General features: G+C 40.3%; 1 protein-coding gene across 3 annotated transcripts in view; it reads left to right on the top strand.

Moving 5' to 3' along the window:
* Positions 1-3,279: 3,279 nt before the first annotated feature.
* RASIP1 (Ras interacting protein 1) overlaps positions 3,280-17,793 on the top strand; it is a 122,958-nt gene continuing 108,444 nt past the window's right edge. For all 3 annotated transcript variants that reach the window (XM_089690945.1, XM_089690946.1, XM_089690947.1), the window contains exons 1-2: positions 3,280-3,651; positions 11,529-11,680. In XM_089690945.1, coding sequence (XP_089547071.1) covers positions 11,547-11,680 — 134 coding nt within the window. In that variant the 5' untranslated portion in view covers positions 3,280-3,651; positions 11,529-11,546. The remainder of the gene's footprint in view (positions 3,652-11,528; positions 11,681-17,793) is intronic.

Genomic DNA, 17,793 nt, shown 5'->3' on the forward strand with positions numbered 1-17,793 from the left:
ATTAAACCCAAAACCAAAAATGTATTATATTGCAGTTTACAATCATTAGATGTGGTGTCTGCATCAGTTTTCTTTTTGTAGGTTTTTTCCCTTTGTTTTTACCTGGTGATCTGGCCAGTAACACGCCTCCTGTATTAGAGTGACCCCACTCTGGAAGAAGGTGCACAGGGGGGCACCTTTGGACAACCGTATTGTCATTTTGGGGGGAGGGGAGTGTTAGATGCAGTACCAGATTTAAAATTGAAGCCAAACTCCAGCTCACATTTTTTAGGTCCTTTTCACACAGGATGCAATCCATTTTGCTCAGCAGGGAATCTGTCCAGTGAGAAGACCAGAGCAGACAGATGACAAGTCTGTATCTGCTCAGTTTCTGCAGAGTGGACACGGACACAGTCTGCTCTGCTCTAGGGTGGATATGCTGTCTGTTTACATCCAACTGCCCTCCAATCAGCCTAGACGGAGGGAAATGGATCCCCTTGCGTATTTTTTTTTTTGGATTAGAGGTAGGTGTAAACGGACACAAGCCCTTTTACACCCACCAGTCCATAGGAATATGTAGACCATTCGATCAAATACTGACAGGTGGACCTGATTGGATTATTGTATAAAAAATGATATACTCACAAAGGAATAAATGTCAAAGGCACATCATAAGAAATACAGCAAGGTCCAGTCTCACTGAAAAGTGTCTTGTAGGGGACTATAGACCTCCAAATGTTGGTATCTGAGGAAGAGGCATTGCCTCGAAACACGTCAGCCATTTAGAGGCTTATAGTCCCCAACAAGACACTTTCCAGGGAGATTGGACCTTGCTGAATGTCTTATGATGTGCCTTTGACTTTTATTCCTTTGTGAGCATGTCACTTTTTATACAATAAACCAATTTTTAAAGGTAATGCATTAGGCCTGTGCGCCCTCTGTATGTCTTTTTGCATGCAGTTCATTTGGATTCCCCTGGTCCATTGAGGGCAGCAAGGCGTGCATTCCATAGGCTATCCATGAATGGTTACAGTCACTATGGAGTCCATCGTCCAGCGCACGAATATAATCATCTGCTAATTTTTCTTCAAATTGGACCTGATTGGATGGCCCATGTGAAAGGGGCCTTAAGCAGTTACAGCAAACAGTTTCGTTTCTTTTGTGATAAATATTTTACATAAATAAATAAAAGCTCATCATGGTAGGTACCCTTCTTAGTTGCAAATGGTTTGTCTCAACACTTTAGCAGGGCAGCTTGTTCTGCTGAAAAAGAACATGCTGTGATTCCTTTTGTACCTTTTTGGAATATTTTTATAAAAATTATTGGAAATGAAAAATAACAATTGCTGGCTGGATCACCAGGTGAAAATAAAAGGAAGAAAGCCTTAAAATGTTACTAAATCCACAACAGTAAAATCAGTTTGCATATGCAGTAAAGCATGCTTGTTATACTCACTGTGGAATCTAAGGGTTTCATTGTGTAAAAGGCTGTTTGAACTTGTCTTCTCTGATCCTCCTCTTCTACTGTCCCCAATCCATCTGCTGATTGTACAGAGCTCTAGGAGTCACTCTGCACATGCTCAGTTCAGTGTGTATTGCTAGAGAGGTTTTTTTTTCTTTTCTTTGAGAGGGTGCATGTGATCAGCACAGAGCCAATCAGCACTGTCCAGACAGAGGGTCAGGGGTCATGCAGCCTTGTAGGACACTCAGGGCAGAATGAAAACTCCTCCTACAAGCTTTAACCAGTGCTCAACTGGACACTGATAGAATTCACAAGACTGCTATATACTGCTGAAGAGAAAAAATATTTAGCAGTTTATAATGTATAAAATAATAGAATTCTCATGTTGAGTTTACTGTGGGAAACCAGATATAGTGAATGCAGGTTGTTTAGTATCACTAAAAACAGTAAACTAATTCAGCCATCACATAAAATAACTGGTAAGCTGCAATATAATATACTGTATATTTGCTTTTGGGTTTAATATTGATCTAGGGTAGTATTTTGCTCTTCAGGTTTTCATTAAAGCTGGGTACACACTAAGAAAATTGGAAGAAAAATTCAGTATGAGGAATGATCGGATGATTATCTGTTCATTAGCAAGGTGCTTTTGGCAGCCAATTCTGACTGTTCAGATGAAAAAAAAAACAAAAACAAAGGTGCAAACTAGAAAATGTATATCATGTGAACACATCGTCCAATTTTTGCTCAATGTGTACAAAAAATAAATGTAAAAAAGTTGAACAGAAAAAAATGTGCGTAGTCAGAAGCAAACAACAACTTGGAAGAAGGTGGCAACAAACATAGAAAGGTACACAAGATAGAATGTTTGTCTTGTTGTTTAAAAATTTTCATGCAAGTTAATACCATTGTTAGTTACATCATGATACACACCTTAAGGAAAATCTGATAATCGCTCGTCCAAGTTACCCCACTTAAGACATTTTCATGGGCAAAAAAGAAAAAACACACTAAGAAGATTGTGAAAGCTTAGCATTTGAGCAATTGATATATTTCACTTATTTGTGCTTTCAACAATAGTCAACATTTGCTCTCATATCTAATGTTTTACAGTAGTATCACAGTCAAGAAAGGGAGATAGAGAAGACTGCAGTAAGAGGGCCAAAACTAGTGTGTTAGCCGTTCTAGGATAAGATTACATGTAGCCTGTTCATTCTGAGTTTAGCTGCTTTCAGTTTACTTCAGGAAGTAAGTTTTATTGTCAGTGGAAAAGTCAATTCAAACAAATTTTTGTTTCTGATGGGGCTCCACCATCACTGACAGATAACCTCACTTTTTGGTATTCAGCCTGTCTGAAAAAAATAAACATTATGACCAAAATTGCATTATCTCAGTTATAAAGGATTAGGTAATAGGGATGATTTTGAACGGTTCTTTAAAGATAATTGGGGCAGTTGACATAGTGCCACTGAATTGTTCACTTTTATCTTCTGACCTAGAATTCAAAAATGACAACTGTAGTCTTTTGGTTATAACAGGAAACTGTCCTTTTTCATCTATTTTGTACAAATGAGACTTTTACTGTCAACAGTGTTGGAAGACTTTGCATGTAAAGTGAGAATAAACATTGTATGCAACAAGTTCTATGCTGCATATATCGGGTTGTAAAATCCCATTTTAAGTAAAATTTTTCTTACTTTGCTGAATGGTGGTGTATCATGATACGTGAGTTATATTCCTCTTATCTGACCCCAGGAAGAAAGGGAGGGCTTGAAAATTGTTAAAACAAAGGAAACTGGATTTCACACAGGCAGCCTTTCCAGGGCTGGGACAGAAAGGGAAACTCCTTTTTGAAGAACATCAGAATCCAAAGGGATTTGACTGTGACTGCAAATAGAGCTTCAAAGAGAAATGATCTACAATCTTATAATATAATTACATCAGTTTATTTGTTTAAGCTGACGTTTTATTTTATAATAAGATATCAGGGTTTTTAGTCATGTTAGTCATCAAAATGCAAACTTGAGCTGTATTATACAGGACTTGGATTTTATTCCGCTCCATGGGGATGTCTGTTGTGAATGTAAGAATTGTGTTCAGACTTGAAGAAAAGATGAGTAACAACTGCTGAAGTGACATTCTGATAAGAGGAGGGAAATCGCTGTGACAGCGCAGTTCAAAAAGGGCTTCTCCTTGCACTTCATCCAAAGGTACTTATATTTGTTTTACTGATTACTTTTTTTTTTCTTTACTTTATTGCTTTATGTATTTTGGATGATATGCTTAATTATGGCTGAGATTATTCTCATTGTATAATCATAGTAACATGTAATTAGCCACTTTTTGGTGAAAGCGTTCTTGATGAAAGTTAAATCCTTGTGATAAATTTGAGGCACTTGTCAACACAGGTAAACTCCTTGATAATAAGAATTTAAAAATCCCTTTTATCCTTACATTTGTAAATTTTACCTTCGTCTTCGGTGGTGTTATGAGGATGATCATATACATTTTAAATTAGACTGAAACTGTCCCTGTCTGTACCAACCATTTAGTTTATTAAAGTAATAGAGTGGACAAGGGTTAGACAACCTGTTGGGTTTTACCTGCTTTCTAGCCTGCATAATGGTGTAGAAATTTGGGATTGAATTAAATGAGCAATCGCAAACAAGTGAATTTTCATACAACGATACAAGTGTGTTGTTCCACACTTTTGTGACTGAAATGTAATTGAAAAAAATTGAGCAAAATTACAATCTACCTGTTATAAATATATAAAAACATTTAATTCATTTAAAATTATGATCTGTTCTCTGACACAAACACAGATGTTTATTCGATGGATCAGAAATGATCTACAAAAGTCCTCCACAGTCAATTGGCTCGGCAGGGTTGAAATGAATCGAGGGTTCACTAAAATTGATCAAATGAATGCTTTTGTGATTTCTCTTCAAATTGGTCAATTTAGTTCTAATAAGGGATTGAGTTAGGCTACAATTACACTGGCAGTTGAGGTAGGCTACATTCACTCTGGAGACCACAAGTAATCGATGGCTGCGTAGAGAGCCGACAATGGCTGCCGCCTCCAACAACCTGTCATTATAGTGAACGGGGCCAGCGGCCACATCAATCTTTGATTCCTGCCGCTTCTATTCCTACTGGCCCTAATCGCCTAAATGATCCTATTGATATGCATGTGACCAACGTTAGAGAGTTTTCCTCTTACTCCCTGTCCAATGGACAATGGTTTCACTAGGCGGGAGATGAGGGACAGAAGTGAAAATTTGACAGGGGTTTTACTTTACCTTGCTTTCTGCCCGTGTTGCTGTTGGAGAGTTCCCATTATATTCTGTCTGGTTGAATGTCAGCAGGACAGGAAGTAAGGGGAAATTTAACAGAGCTCTGGATAGCATTAAAAACCTTAAAGGGGCTCCAACGTTTCCCCATCCTTCCTTCCTCTGTCCAAAACCAGTAAAATATGGTATGTTTTGGCTGGATGTACACTTTAAGTAGTGTAAACCTAATCTATCAGTAATTGAGCTCTGAACCCTAATCTGAAACCAACAAATAACATCCAAACTTTTGAATGACTGTGATGTAAGATTCATATTTTTCAGGTGATGCTGACTGATGTATGTTCTTAATATACTGTATATCTAAATCCGGTGACATGGATATTCATTAGTCATGCTTGCTCATTACCGCAGCTGGCAAAATTCATCAGAGATCAGGTCACACATACCCAATCCGGCTTGATTTGGGTGGGCCACATTACGGAGTTATGATGACTAAAAGGTATTCTAGGGGCCCCATGTACTTAAGGAATTTCATGCCTTTCCTGTGTGTTCTGGGACTTCCTTAGCAAATGGAAGGCCAAAGGTGTGTTTTAGTATAAAAGTTTTCAAGTCAAACTGGGACGTTTGAGTTTATATAATAAAAGTAGAGGAAAACTGCATTTATTTTTTTTTACATACTCCCCTGCTACATTTATACACTTATCCCAGCTTTTATCTAATGCCTGGAAAGCTTTGGCATAGAAAAATTTCGGTACAACTGAACCATCCTAGGACAGCCTGCTTCACTTCGTCATCATTGTGTTCACTGTTTCCACAGAAAGATTAGTCATGACAGGTTCTGCGTCAATTATCCAAGATCAGATGTTCCACACGCTGAATGTTCACAGGAAATACTGCTGTGGGCTTGAAACCACCACCATTATCAACACGATCATGATAATTAAACATTTTCTTTGGCTGGACATACATTATACAATTTTGTGGTACAACTTTCCTGTATATTTACAAAAACCATATAATATGAGGTCAAACCTAAACACTTTCAATTTGTATATCAGGCAGTCCCTTGCACTATATAGTTGAAGGTAAATCTAAAGGAAATTGAATAATGAATGCCCAGCTTAAAGCGGTAGTAAACCACCCAAAAAATAAAAAAACAGTTTCCACTGCAAAATAATGTTATAATGTGCTAGTATGCATCACATACTCGCACATTATGAAAGACTTACTTTAGAACAAAGCCCTGCAGCGGCACACCGTCACCACTGACAGGGCTTCCATCTTCACCCGGTCTTCCTTCCGGATTCACGGGCTCTGGCCGCTTGATTGGCCGGGCCGCGATGAAGTCACACGTGGGAGTCTCAGCCATGGCACAGAGCTGAGAAGGAACGGCATGGTGCCTGTGCCTGTGATGTCATCGGCTGCAAGGACACTGAATATCTCCTAAAAGGTGCATGTTTAGGAAATATTTCTTGTACCTAAGTTTTATTATAAGCTTACCTGTAGGTACAAGTGTCCAGTTGGAATTTACTTCCACTTTAAATAGAGTGGGAAAAGCTGAGTTACCACTGTCAGGTTATGTATTACCATTTGTGTCCCCAGTGGGGATCTCTTCACTTCCTGTTTGGACACCAGCACAGGAAGTGAGGCAAAATTGCCTAATGCTCTAATCCTTTCTTATAGCTCCCTCTCCAAAAAACAATGGCCATGCAGTTTTAAGTTATGTTTTCAGTTATATGAGGGTGACTTTTTCATGTTGCCTAAAGCAACATATATATTTTCACCTTGCCATCTGATAGGAATGCACTAGCTTGTTTGAGACTAAGTTGATACATTGTTCATCCAGGGTTTCTCAACTAGGGTTCCTCCAGAGGTTGCTAAGGGTTTCTTGAGCAATGAGCAATTTTTACCTCTCATATACTTTCCCACTGACACCATTGATCTTTTTAGCTATCTGTAAGAGGGTAGTTCTTCCCAATGACCACAAGTGTAAGGAGCATTCTTCCCACTGACCATCACACTAATGTATCATGAGTTGTAGGTATAGTCATTTTTAGCTGGGGTTTCCTGAGACTGAAAGTTTTTTCAAAGGTTCCTCTGTGTTAAAAAGGATGAAAAGAGGCTGAGTTAGTCCTTCAAAATTGAGATGTCACTTTTATATGGATTCTTGCTGAATCAAACATTGTTTCCTTATATCTTCTAGGGACCTCAGCAGAAAGGTCTCTCAGCTAAAGTCTCATTTATACTGCAGTACCATGCACTACAAAAAAAAAAATTAAAAATAGAAGGAATATGATCCCTTATGAAAGATGGATTATCTTTCGAATTTAGTTGTTGCCTACAGAATTCCTGAAATATATAAGGAAGCCAGTGGGATATTTACCCAGGTAGAATCCATCCAGAAATGAAATACCACGTCTGCAGGGGTAAAATGTTTAAGTACTTTTAAAATCTACCGTATATGTCAGTGTTTTTAACTAAAGGGAACTGTATTGAGAGAGCTGTATAGGCTTCTCTATAGGATAGAGGTGTATAGGCCTCTCTTCAAAAATGCTAGTTGGCTGACTATCATGTTGATCCAAGGTCTTCATTATTTTCTGAGCTCTTGACCTAGGACAAGTATACAGATCACAAATTTTGACTTCCCTCTGAACTGATGTTGCTGTATATTTAGCTCACTTATTGTATTGACGCCACAGACAACGAGGCAACTAAGAATATTTGAAGGTCAGCAATGGCCGGCTATATGTTTCAGTACGAATTTCCTTTAAAAGGGAAAATCTATGTATGAAGTACATCATGGGGGAATTTACCAAAACTGGAGCACTCAGAATCTGGTGCAGCGGTGCATGGCAGCCAATCAGTTTTAGCTTGTTAAAATAAACTTTGACAATAAACCCTTGAAGATGATTGGTTTCTATGCAGAATTGAACCAGATTTTGCACTTTGCTATTTTAGTAACCCCCCCATGTTTTAACTATCCTGTGATTCCATGAAGTACGTATTATATATCCTGTCATAGTATACTACTCAGCAATTCCATCTAACAAATTTCCCTGCAGTCTGGTATAAAAATTACCAGTATTTACAGTCACCCCTATTCATGTACCTGTTATGTTCAATGTATGTTTTATGTTCAGTGCATTATATGAATTTCCCATAGGATAATTACCAGTAGGGCTCTTTGTTCTATGGAATTAAAGGACAGATAATGCAGTCTGTATATAATGTGTTGTTTAGGATGGATTTGTGAGCTCTTCCTTGTTTCCTCTTCCTCATTGATAGCCCATTGTTAAGTCTGCTGTCCAGTCTGTTTCCTCACACATTGGCAATGGTTCCATTTAACTATCTTACAAAATAAGATAAGGACTACTGCTTGTTTCTTTGCCAGTGTTGATATGGTTTATCTGTATTTTGCTAAGCAAAACTGGCCATACACTTTAAAAACTGATCATACAATCTCCTTTAGCTTTAGAAACAAACATATAAGGCAAAGGGCTTGTCTGTTTGGCTCTTAAAGTGTATGTGACCCTAAATATTTATTTTAGTGTTTTTTTTAAATAATAGTCTTTGTCATTTTCATGTACTGTATTTCCATCTGAAGTACCTGGTCGATCTTGCCAGTCACTTTTAGTTACTTGTTCTCAACTGACCACACAAAGCACAGAAGAGCTGATCTGTTTTTCCCTGGTCAGTTTGCATCCTTTGGTTGGCCATTCAGAGGTACAGGACACCATGCAGACACACATCATGCCTGTATTGGGTAGTTTGGGGAGCCATCACACCCTCCATCCAATTACAGCCTGCCTCTGGCACACATCCCCTCCCAATCACAGCTTGCCTCTTGAACACACCCCCTCCCATGTAAAATCAAATTGTAATGAGTATGGCCAGCACAAATTGTATGTCCAGCCAAAGGTATTTTCCTTTTGGATGGAGTGGGGGAGGATTAGAACTACTCTCCTGGGCTCTGTTAGAGATGTTTACCCTCAATTCCAGTACTAAGAGACAGGGAATGCCGGTTCAAAATATATATGGATTGGATGCGGTTTAAATCGCATCCAATCCGCATGATGTGAAATAACATGGCTTCCTATGGTGCCTGCTCACATATACCTGGGGCACTGGCAGTGCAGATTTAGTATGGATTGAAAAAGAGTCCTGTCAGATTTTTGAACAGTGCAGTCCAGTTCATGTATGGATTACATGATTACGTTCTATGGGAACCGTATCTAAACCACACGTATCAACAGTTGTGAACCGGATAAAATCCTGACCTGAACCAAATCTAAACCTGACCTGAACATATGAACAATTACTGTATCAATTAGCTATGAAAACGGAGCTTCAATCCGTACCACACATGTGTGAATCCACATGGACAGAGTGATTACTTTATATGTCTGGATGTGTCTGGACCTTAATGGCAGGATGACCACCTCTGGTATGTCACTGATGTGTACAGTGCACATGGGCCCCAAGGGGGAGGGGGCCCACTGTGCACTCAATGCATCAATTGTGTATTTGATTCAGGAAGCACTTCTCTCCACAATGCCATCCTTTGAAATGCAGCCTGTCACTTGTGGATGCAACTCAAAGGAGATCTGTGTATGCTGGTACTGCACCCACCCACTGAGCTATAAGATTTGTACCCACCAAAACTGCAACAAAGGTAGGCATTAGTTTGGTGGTTCACTGACAAGAGGCAACAGCTTTTCAGAAGGCCAAGCAACAGTGATTGGCACTAAAAGTAAGTACAAACCTTATTTCTGTATAGGGGACCTCTGCAGTTTGTCATTGATCATATACTCTGGTTATCGGAAGTGGAGGTTCAATTCAAATAATATACATTATATGTATAAAGATGATTGCAGATAATCAAAATGTTTGTTGGCACCTTAAATATTTTGGAGGGCAACTCAGTGATCACTTTGAGGATTTGCCATGTCCTCTACCTTGTGGGTCTATGCAAACCTTTGACTTTCGCCGTAGGGCGAGTATTGACGGGCAGATGTCTAGGGGGTGGAATATTGTATGGTAAATAGTGTATAGTTCCCAGATAGCAGAAATCACAGAATGTTCTACAGACACCAAACATTCTGACAAACAGCTCCTTCTAAGAATTCACTGGGATGGGATCTAGAGAAGAAATGCTGCCCTTTGATTTATCAGACAATATTTTCAGGAATTTTTCTATTAGGTAACAACTTCCCACCAGTACCAAAATGGCACTCATTATTCAGCATATCCATGGCTTAGCAGGGTAACCCTCTTTCATAAGTTTTAACTTTGCAAGGTATGAATTCACTGATCAAGTTGGCATGTAGTACAGTATGTACGCCTGCCCTCGTTCACATCCAGACTAGTGCCAGTGGATGCACAGGCAAGGCTTTTCCTCACTAGTCCACATAAACGATTCCAAATAATAAAAAGTTATTCATAAAATCAGGTAATAATATGTAGTGTGAAGGTCTGAAGTCTGCAGGGCATGGGTGCTTATGAGCACAAAGTAATGGCTGGCGAAGGTGCTGAGGGCATGTAACTAACCACATAATTGGTTACATGTGATCAGTGCCCCTGACCGAGCACAGATACAGATGGATTGTTCCCAGGGTTGTTGGCTTTGGACACATATACACTGAATGCTACTAGGCATCAAGTGTATATACAGTCAAAGCACAGAGGGGCATAGCATAGAGTGTTCGGATACGGGACCCAACTTATGATCCTGCACATAGGCCCACTGCATTCAGAAAACTTCGCTGAACACCAGGTGTTATTTTATTGAAACTGAAGATTGAAAAATATAAAAATTTCAAATTACATTAACAGGTACAGTAAAGCTTATACGGACCTTTAGCAGTTGAGTTTACTTTATTATTACAGGTATTTATATAGCACTGACAATATCCGCATAAAATACTGTACATTTACATCAATCCCTGCCATCAAGGAGCTTACAATCTAAGGTCCCTGTGCTACATGCGAACATACACGTACACACAAGGGCCAATTTACCAGGATGTCTTTTGAGGGTGGGAGGAAATCCACGCAAGCGCAGGGAGAACATGCAAACACCATGTAGAATGTAGACAATGTCCTGACCGGGAAAGGAACTGGGGACCCCAGTGCTGTACAGCATTAGAGCTAACTACTAAGCCTCTGTGAATGCTCTACCGATTTCAGGACCTCACTCATGTATCTTGTAAGTTTTGGATATTAGTCTTCATGCACACTTGACCTTTTTACAGCGGCTGTTTTTGGCTTTTGATGTTGTTTTCTACAGCTGGTAACCCCCCCCCCCCCCTTGCAGGTTATCCTATGTGTCCATACACACATAGACTGTAATCAACTTTTTTGGCTGGGATGTTTTTTGGCTGGAAAAAAAAAACAGGACTATTGGGTTTCTAAAGGAGTTTTTTAGCTGTAAAAATGCTCTAACTCTGAAAAAAAAGGCAAAACGCCGCAAACCCGTATTTTTGGATGTTTTATTTTGTAAAAAAATGGTACAAAATGCTAACTTGGGAAAACGCAGCTACACGTTAATGCAAAAATACTAATAAAAGCTGAAAAATGCAATTTTTTAACATGACTTTACACAGCTAACGTTACCAGCGTTATGAAAACATCCAGTGTGCACGAGGACTTAGCCTTTCAATCTTCAGAGATCAGAAAATGCATAAGAAAATATATCTGGTGTATTAAATAACTCATGCATATTTCAATGTTGTGTACAAAATTACTTTGACATTTTCTGTACTTTCATACTGTCTCTTACTGCTTCTTCTCCCTAGCTCTGCAAAGATTCTACAATGTTTCACGAAGAGAAAAAGGAAGGAAGTCCCAGATTCGGGAAGTTACATTTTCCTGTGGGCCTCTGGATTAATTCTCCAAAGAAGCACTTTGCTAAGCTAGGCAGACGCTGGCCTAGTGTTGGCTCCATCAAGTAAGATTTTCACATTTCCTCTCTAGTCTGAAAGTGTGTCATAGTATAAGACAACCGTGCAGCGTCAGAGTTGATGTCAGACAAAAATATCTCCATAGTTTGTGCTGATCGATTAGTATATATAAACAGCCGAAAATGTAGCTAGACCTTAGGATGTCAAAATAATGTTTTTCTTCTCAATCTGGTACATAGAATAAGTACCAGGTAAGGATGAGCAGAACCAAGAGTTTTCATTACTCTGAAATTTTTAGCAAAAATCATCATATGTCTGTGAAAGTAACCATTTTTAAATAATGCATTGGAGTCCATGGTAAGGTGAAATTAAGGTGGTTTTTAAGGGTTGATGGGCTTTCCATGACCCTTAAAAGTACTGAGTCTCCTTTTAACTATCCTGGACCTATTCTTGTACCCCAAAATGGCCCCACATTAGGTTATTTTATGTTTTTTAGGTTATTTTATGTTTTTTCTCCAAAAAAGTAGTATAAAAATCTAAAGCAACAGTACACACATAAAGATCAAATACACACACAAAAAAAGAAGCACAATACAAATACAATGAACACTAAATGAAATAAACTAAAAAAAAAAACATACAATCTAAATAAATTATATTTTGCCTAAGCAGCCTAATGAGGGAAATGGAGAATTTCTAGTATAATTGCACCAATGGAAAAATCTGTAATTTCATTGCGATATCGATTTTGCTGAAACCATTCTGCTCATTACAAATAGCAAGATCTAAGTGTGTGAGTGTAGAACTCACGTTATAAATTCTTGCTGCCTTTGCCAATCATTTAGCACTAGAAAATCAAAAGTCTTTTCCTTAAGTAATTGTAAATGTTAGTCTTTTTTTTTTTTTATAACAAACATGTCATACTTTAGTTTTGCACAGAATGGCCCCAAACCTCCTCCTCTGGGTTCCCTGCCGGCGATGTGAGATCCTCCTCTCCTGTGTCTGCCCCCATAGCAAACCACTTTAACTTTAATTTTAACAGACATCCAACTCCAGACAAGACATTTTATTCTGTTTTGATAAAGTGAGGAAGTGTCAGGATTTTATTGTTGTCTTTATCCATGTTAGGACAGGAATTAATAATAAACCTCTCCAACAAGGACACAAACAAAAACAGGGACATTTCTTAGTAGAGTGAGCAAGAGTAAGAAAATCTGAAAATATTTTCATTGCTGCCTGTGCTTTCCTGTCTCCGTGATGACCTAGTCCTTAAAGGAGAAGTACAGACACAGCTCTTTTGGTTGTACTTCTGTGGATCAAAGGAGTGCAGTTCATTCTGCACTCCTGGGACCCTCTTTCAGCTGACAGCTGGCTGAAGCCCGCTGTCGGCTGAAGTTGGGATCCACCCCAGAGTCTGGATTGGTACCTGGCTCAGCTTCTCAGTGATCCACTGAGAGCCTGAGCCAGCTGCTCTCTCCCCTCCACAGCCCAGCACCCCAGTGAGTGTGTGGGGGAATGGGAACAGAGCAGAGAGCGGTGACTGACAGTCACCGCTCTCTAATCACAATGGCTGTGAGAACTCGGTCATGTGATCGCTGAATTCTCACACTTAGAGCCAGCGGGGGACAGATGCATCGGACTGATGCTGCATCCACTTAGGTAAGTATAACTGGGGGAAAAAATCCCTACTTCTCTTCATTTCTTGTACAGGTGACACAGGAGCAAAGTATATGTAAAGCTGCCCATACACTAATAGATTTCTTTGTTTCCTAAATCAAAACATTGAACAGATTCCTCCATCCAGACAAATGACGTGGATGGAGGAATTCACCCCTGCTGGTTTATTGTGTTCTGACAGCTGCTATAGCTGGCTATCAGAATACCCAAGCTGTGGTTGCAGGCAAATTTTTGCCTGGCTTCTTAAACGAAATCAATAGTGTAATCAACAATTGTCAAGCTGGTAAGGTTGTCCTCTGAATCAGAGGACATTCTAATGTTGTTGTATAGCCAGCCTAACCTGGTTCCTAACCAAACACAGCTTGAGGCATTCTGAAGCTTCCTGAGCCCATTTCCTCCTCCTGTGAATCAATTGGGTGTCAAAGCTTCAGGAGCCTGCTGACCTCCACTCTGCTATAACACCATAAACATGTCACACGCCAGTTGTCTCTGTTCAAACGTAGGTTCAATCAAGCTGACAGCCCACACTGCACCTCCTGCTGGAAGCCATACCTCCAACGCGTTTCACCTATCACAGGCTTAGTTGTAGGGATACTGGCCACAGGGGGGGGGAGCCATTTGTCAGAATGCTGAACTAGACCAGTCTGAGGTGTAGCACAGTGTTCTCTGCATAATGCTTCTATGTTGGAGGATAGGCGTGTCACATGACTGACAGCTCATGTCAACTGCTCTCCTCCTCTTGTGTTTTTTTCCCAATTCATTCATTTGAATGGGTCACACAGCTGTACTTTTATAAATGGAAAAAGAGAAAACATGTGGCACAAACACCTAGTGCATTATCCAAGATTTATTGACAATAGGAGCAGGGCCGTGTACTGTCTCCCATTATAATGTACAGCGCTGGGCAAACTATTGGCGCTATATAAATACTGTATAATAATAATAATAGGAAAAGACGAAAACATACTCACAGACATAGCATATATGTAAAGCTTTGTATAATAGAGATGGCCACAACAAAGGGCAGGGTGTTCTGACTGTCAGTATGGTCAGCCGCTGACGCGTTTTGGGGACGAATCCCTTTCCTCAGAGCTACTGACCAGATGTGGGTCAAGCTATAAATTGCCATGGCTGGAAGCATTAGGAGCAATGCCTCATTGAATGAATTAATTCATTCAATCACTTTTGATAACCCCCTCTATCTCCTCCCCCTCTGACGAGCCTGGGGGGAGGGGCATTGCTCCTAATGCTTCCAGCCATGGCTATTTATAGCTTGACCCAAATGCAGGCTGGTCATTAGCTCTGAAGAAAGGTATTTGTCCCCGAAACGCGTCAGTGGGCCGACCATACTGACAGTCAGAACACTCTGCCCTTTGTTGCGGCCATCTCTGTTATACAAAGCTATGTCTGTGAGTATGTTTTCATCTTTTTACCCATTGTCAATAAATCTTGGATAATGCACTAGGTGTTTGCTCTTTTTCTAGTTGTTGCTTCCCCCATCCGAGGAGGGCTGCATCCCAGAAGCATTATCCATAGGCCACTCTTGTCCCGGTTCACTTGGCCTCCCCGTTAACATTTGATTCCTGGAGCGTTGGAGAGTACACACTATATCCAGTCTGGTACTTTTATAAATGTTCTGTTCAAGGGTGGACTGACAACTCATGGGGCCCCCGGGCAATAGGGGATCATGGGGCCCGTTTCCTTGCCCACACTCAAAGCACACCCAAAAAAGCCTATAAAAGGTATTAAGAGCATTTCACGGGGCCCCCTACTGACTCCGGGCCCTCGGGCAGTGCCCGAGTGCTCGAATGGTCAGTCCGCCCCTGGTTCTGTTTATTTTTTTAAAGCAGTTCTATACTACTTTATACTGTAAATCAGCCTCTTAGTCTCAAGTATTAAAATGTTACATTTTCTGACCCTGATTTTAAATAATCTAGGCTGCTGTGTGCACCAGTAATTTGTAGGAAGTGCCCCACATCACTGTACTGTCCCAGGACATCTTATAAATATGCCATGCTCCTGTTTCTGCCAAACAACGCCCACCCTTTTCCACATTGTAAGGCTGGTGGTGCAAAAGGCTGAACTGCCACTCCAGACACGTGGAGGCTTCTGCCCGGTGGGAGGGAGGTATGACAGTTCATACATGATGCAAATTGTAGGGATAATTAGGTAAAAGAATGAAAAAAGCAACGAAGATGAGCAATTTTAGTATATTAACCAAATCACATTTCACCTTTGCACAAATATGAAAAACGTTGTGCTCCTTACAATGCATTCCTGAATACACTTGATATAGTAGGGGAGATTGTAGGAATAACAGCTGTGGCTAAGCTTTCAGAGCTGCATGGGGTCAGAGCTGCAACCTCTACTGCCTGTCTCTGAGGGAAGTGTGGGAACAGGATTTGTTACTAATGGCAGTTGGCTTTCTTCTGTTTAGAAACAAGGGGAGCATTTGCTCAAGTAGAAAATGATGATACTGTATTGAAAAGTACTGTGTGCCAGGGCCATGTCAGATAAAGTAGAAAAACATCAAGTATTAATGCCATTTAAGAGAACTCATCTTTGTTTATTTAAAGTGTTACTAAACCCCGGACCCTGCATTCACTATATCTGGTCTCCCACAGTACACACACCATGGAAGTGCAATTATTTTAGTAAATATAAACTGCTAAATACCTTTTCTCATCAGCAGTTAGAGCTGTGACTTCAGCTGAGCACTGGTTAAAGCTTGTAGGAGGAGTTTTATTTGACTCTGACTGTCCTATGAGTCTGCATGACCCCTGACCCTCTGTCTGGATGGTGCTAATTGGCCCTGTGCTAATCACATGCACCTTCCCAAAGAAAAAAAAAATTCTCTAGCAATACATACTAAACTGAGTGACTCCTAGAGCTCTGCACTGTCAGCAGACTGATTGGGGACAAAAGAAGGGAGGATCAGAGAAGACAGGTTCAAACAGCCTTTTTACATAATGCGGAGAATTAACCCCTTAGCTTCCACAGTGAGTATAACAATCATGCTTTACTGCATATACAGACTGATTGTACTCTTGTGGGTTTAGTAACACTTTAAGCCTTACAAAAAGAGGTGAGTTAAAACTGGGAGGACGGTGCTACATTTTAAAACATTTTTGCAAAGCTGTTAGGGTACAATCATTTTATTATTATTATGAAGAGATGTGCAAAAATGATTTCTAATCGTGCAGCTCCAAGAAACAAGTAAGGACAGTAAGTGAACTGTTAAACCTTAACAGGAAACTTCTCATATTTGTTCCCTTTTGGCCTGTTAAATATACCATTGAAATACATTTGTTATATCTTTTTTTGAAATTCAAATAAAAAATACCTGTTGATCCTGCCATAAACCTTGTAAACTGATAAGGCCACATGCACACAGATGTCGATAGACTAGAGGTATGCTCTGTGCTGTGTACAGCCCCCCCATACAAGGGAAAGGTTGTACAAGACCATACTTCTGGAAATGCACATGCTTCTGTAAATCGTCATTTACCTGCTAATGCAGGTGCAATGCGTTTCCTGAATGGAAGACCTCTGCATTTAGGAAATACGTTATATGTGAAAAACCGACAATGCATCTGTTCATCAGCATTTACATGAGTACCGCAGTGTACAGCCATTCCATTGCATGGCAGACTGTACATGGCACTTTTTTTTAAAGTGGCTCTAAAGCCTTAACGGCACTTTTTTTTTAAGTGGTCTAAAGCCTTAATGCATTCTATGCATAAGGTAAAAAACCTTTTGTGCCTGGGATCCCCCCCCCAATCAGGACCCCCCTCCCCCACCCTTATACTTTCCCGATCCCCATCACGCTGTGTATGAGAACAGCAGCTCTCTCTCCTTTGTCCCCCATAGCAATGGGAGCCATTGACTGTTGCTGCTGTCAATCAAACCCTGTAATGAGGAAGCAGGAGGCGGGGCTGTGCCCCTATGCTGTATCTATGGATGCAGGCAGCTTGGCTCGGTAGTGAGCATGCACGAAAAGATGCTTCCTATGGGGGCACTGTATGAAGAGGAGGAGCCAGGAGTGCTGGAAGAACCCAAGACCCATGGACCCAAGAAGAGAATGATCAGGGCTGCTCTGTGCAAAACCATTGTACAGAGCAGGTAGGTATAACATGTTTGCTATTTTAATCAACAAAAAACTGAAGCTTTACAATCACTTTAAATTTACACCCAGAATAAGTTTAACCTCCCCTTGTCCATGTGCATTAGCTCCATACTCCCTGTGCTCATGGTCTGTGCTGTACTCTTAAGCTGGCTATCCAAGGCTCGAATTTTGGTGAGTTCCTGTGAATCTGCTGAAATTTGAGCCGTAGTTATCCCTGCTGGCACCAACAGGCTTGACCAACTTCAACTGCGAAAACAAACGAGCTAGGTGGGAGTTAGCCAAACAGTGACTGCAGCCAATCAATTGCAGTCGCTGTTTGGGTATTCTGACTGCCCAGAGTTCTGACTGTCAGAATAC

Source organism: Staurois parvus, unplaced genomic scaffold, assembly GCF_062004578.1.
Source record: "Staurois parvus isolate SC_StPar_1 unplaced genomic scaffold, SC_StPar_1.0 ptg000548l, whole genome shotgun sequence".
Taxonomy (NCBI): Eukaryota; Metazoa; Chordata; class Amphibia; order Anura; family Ranidae; genus Staurois; species Staurois parvus.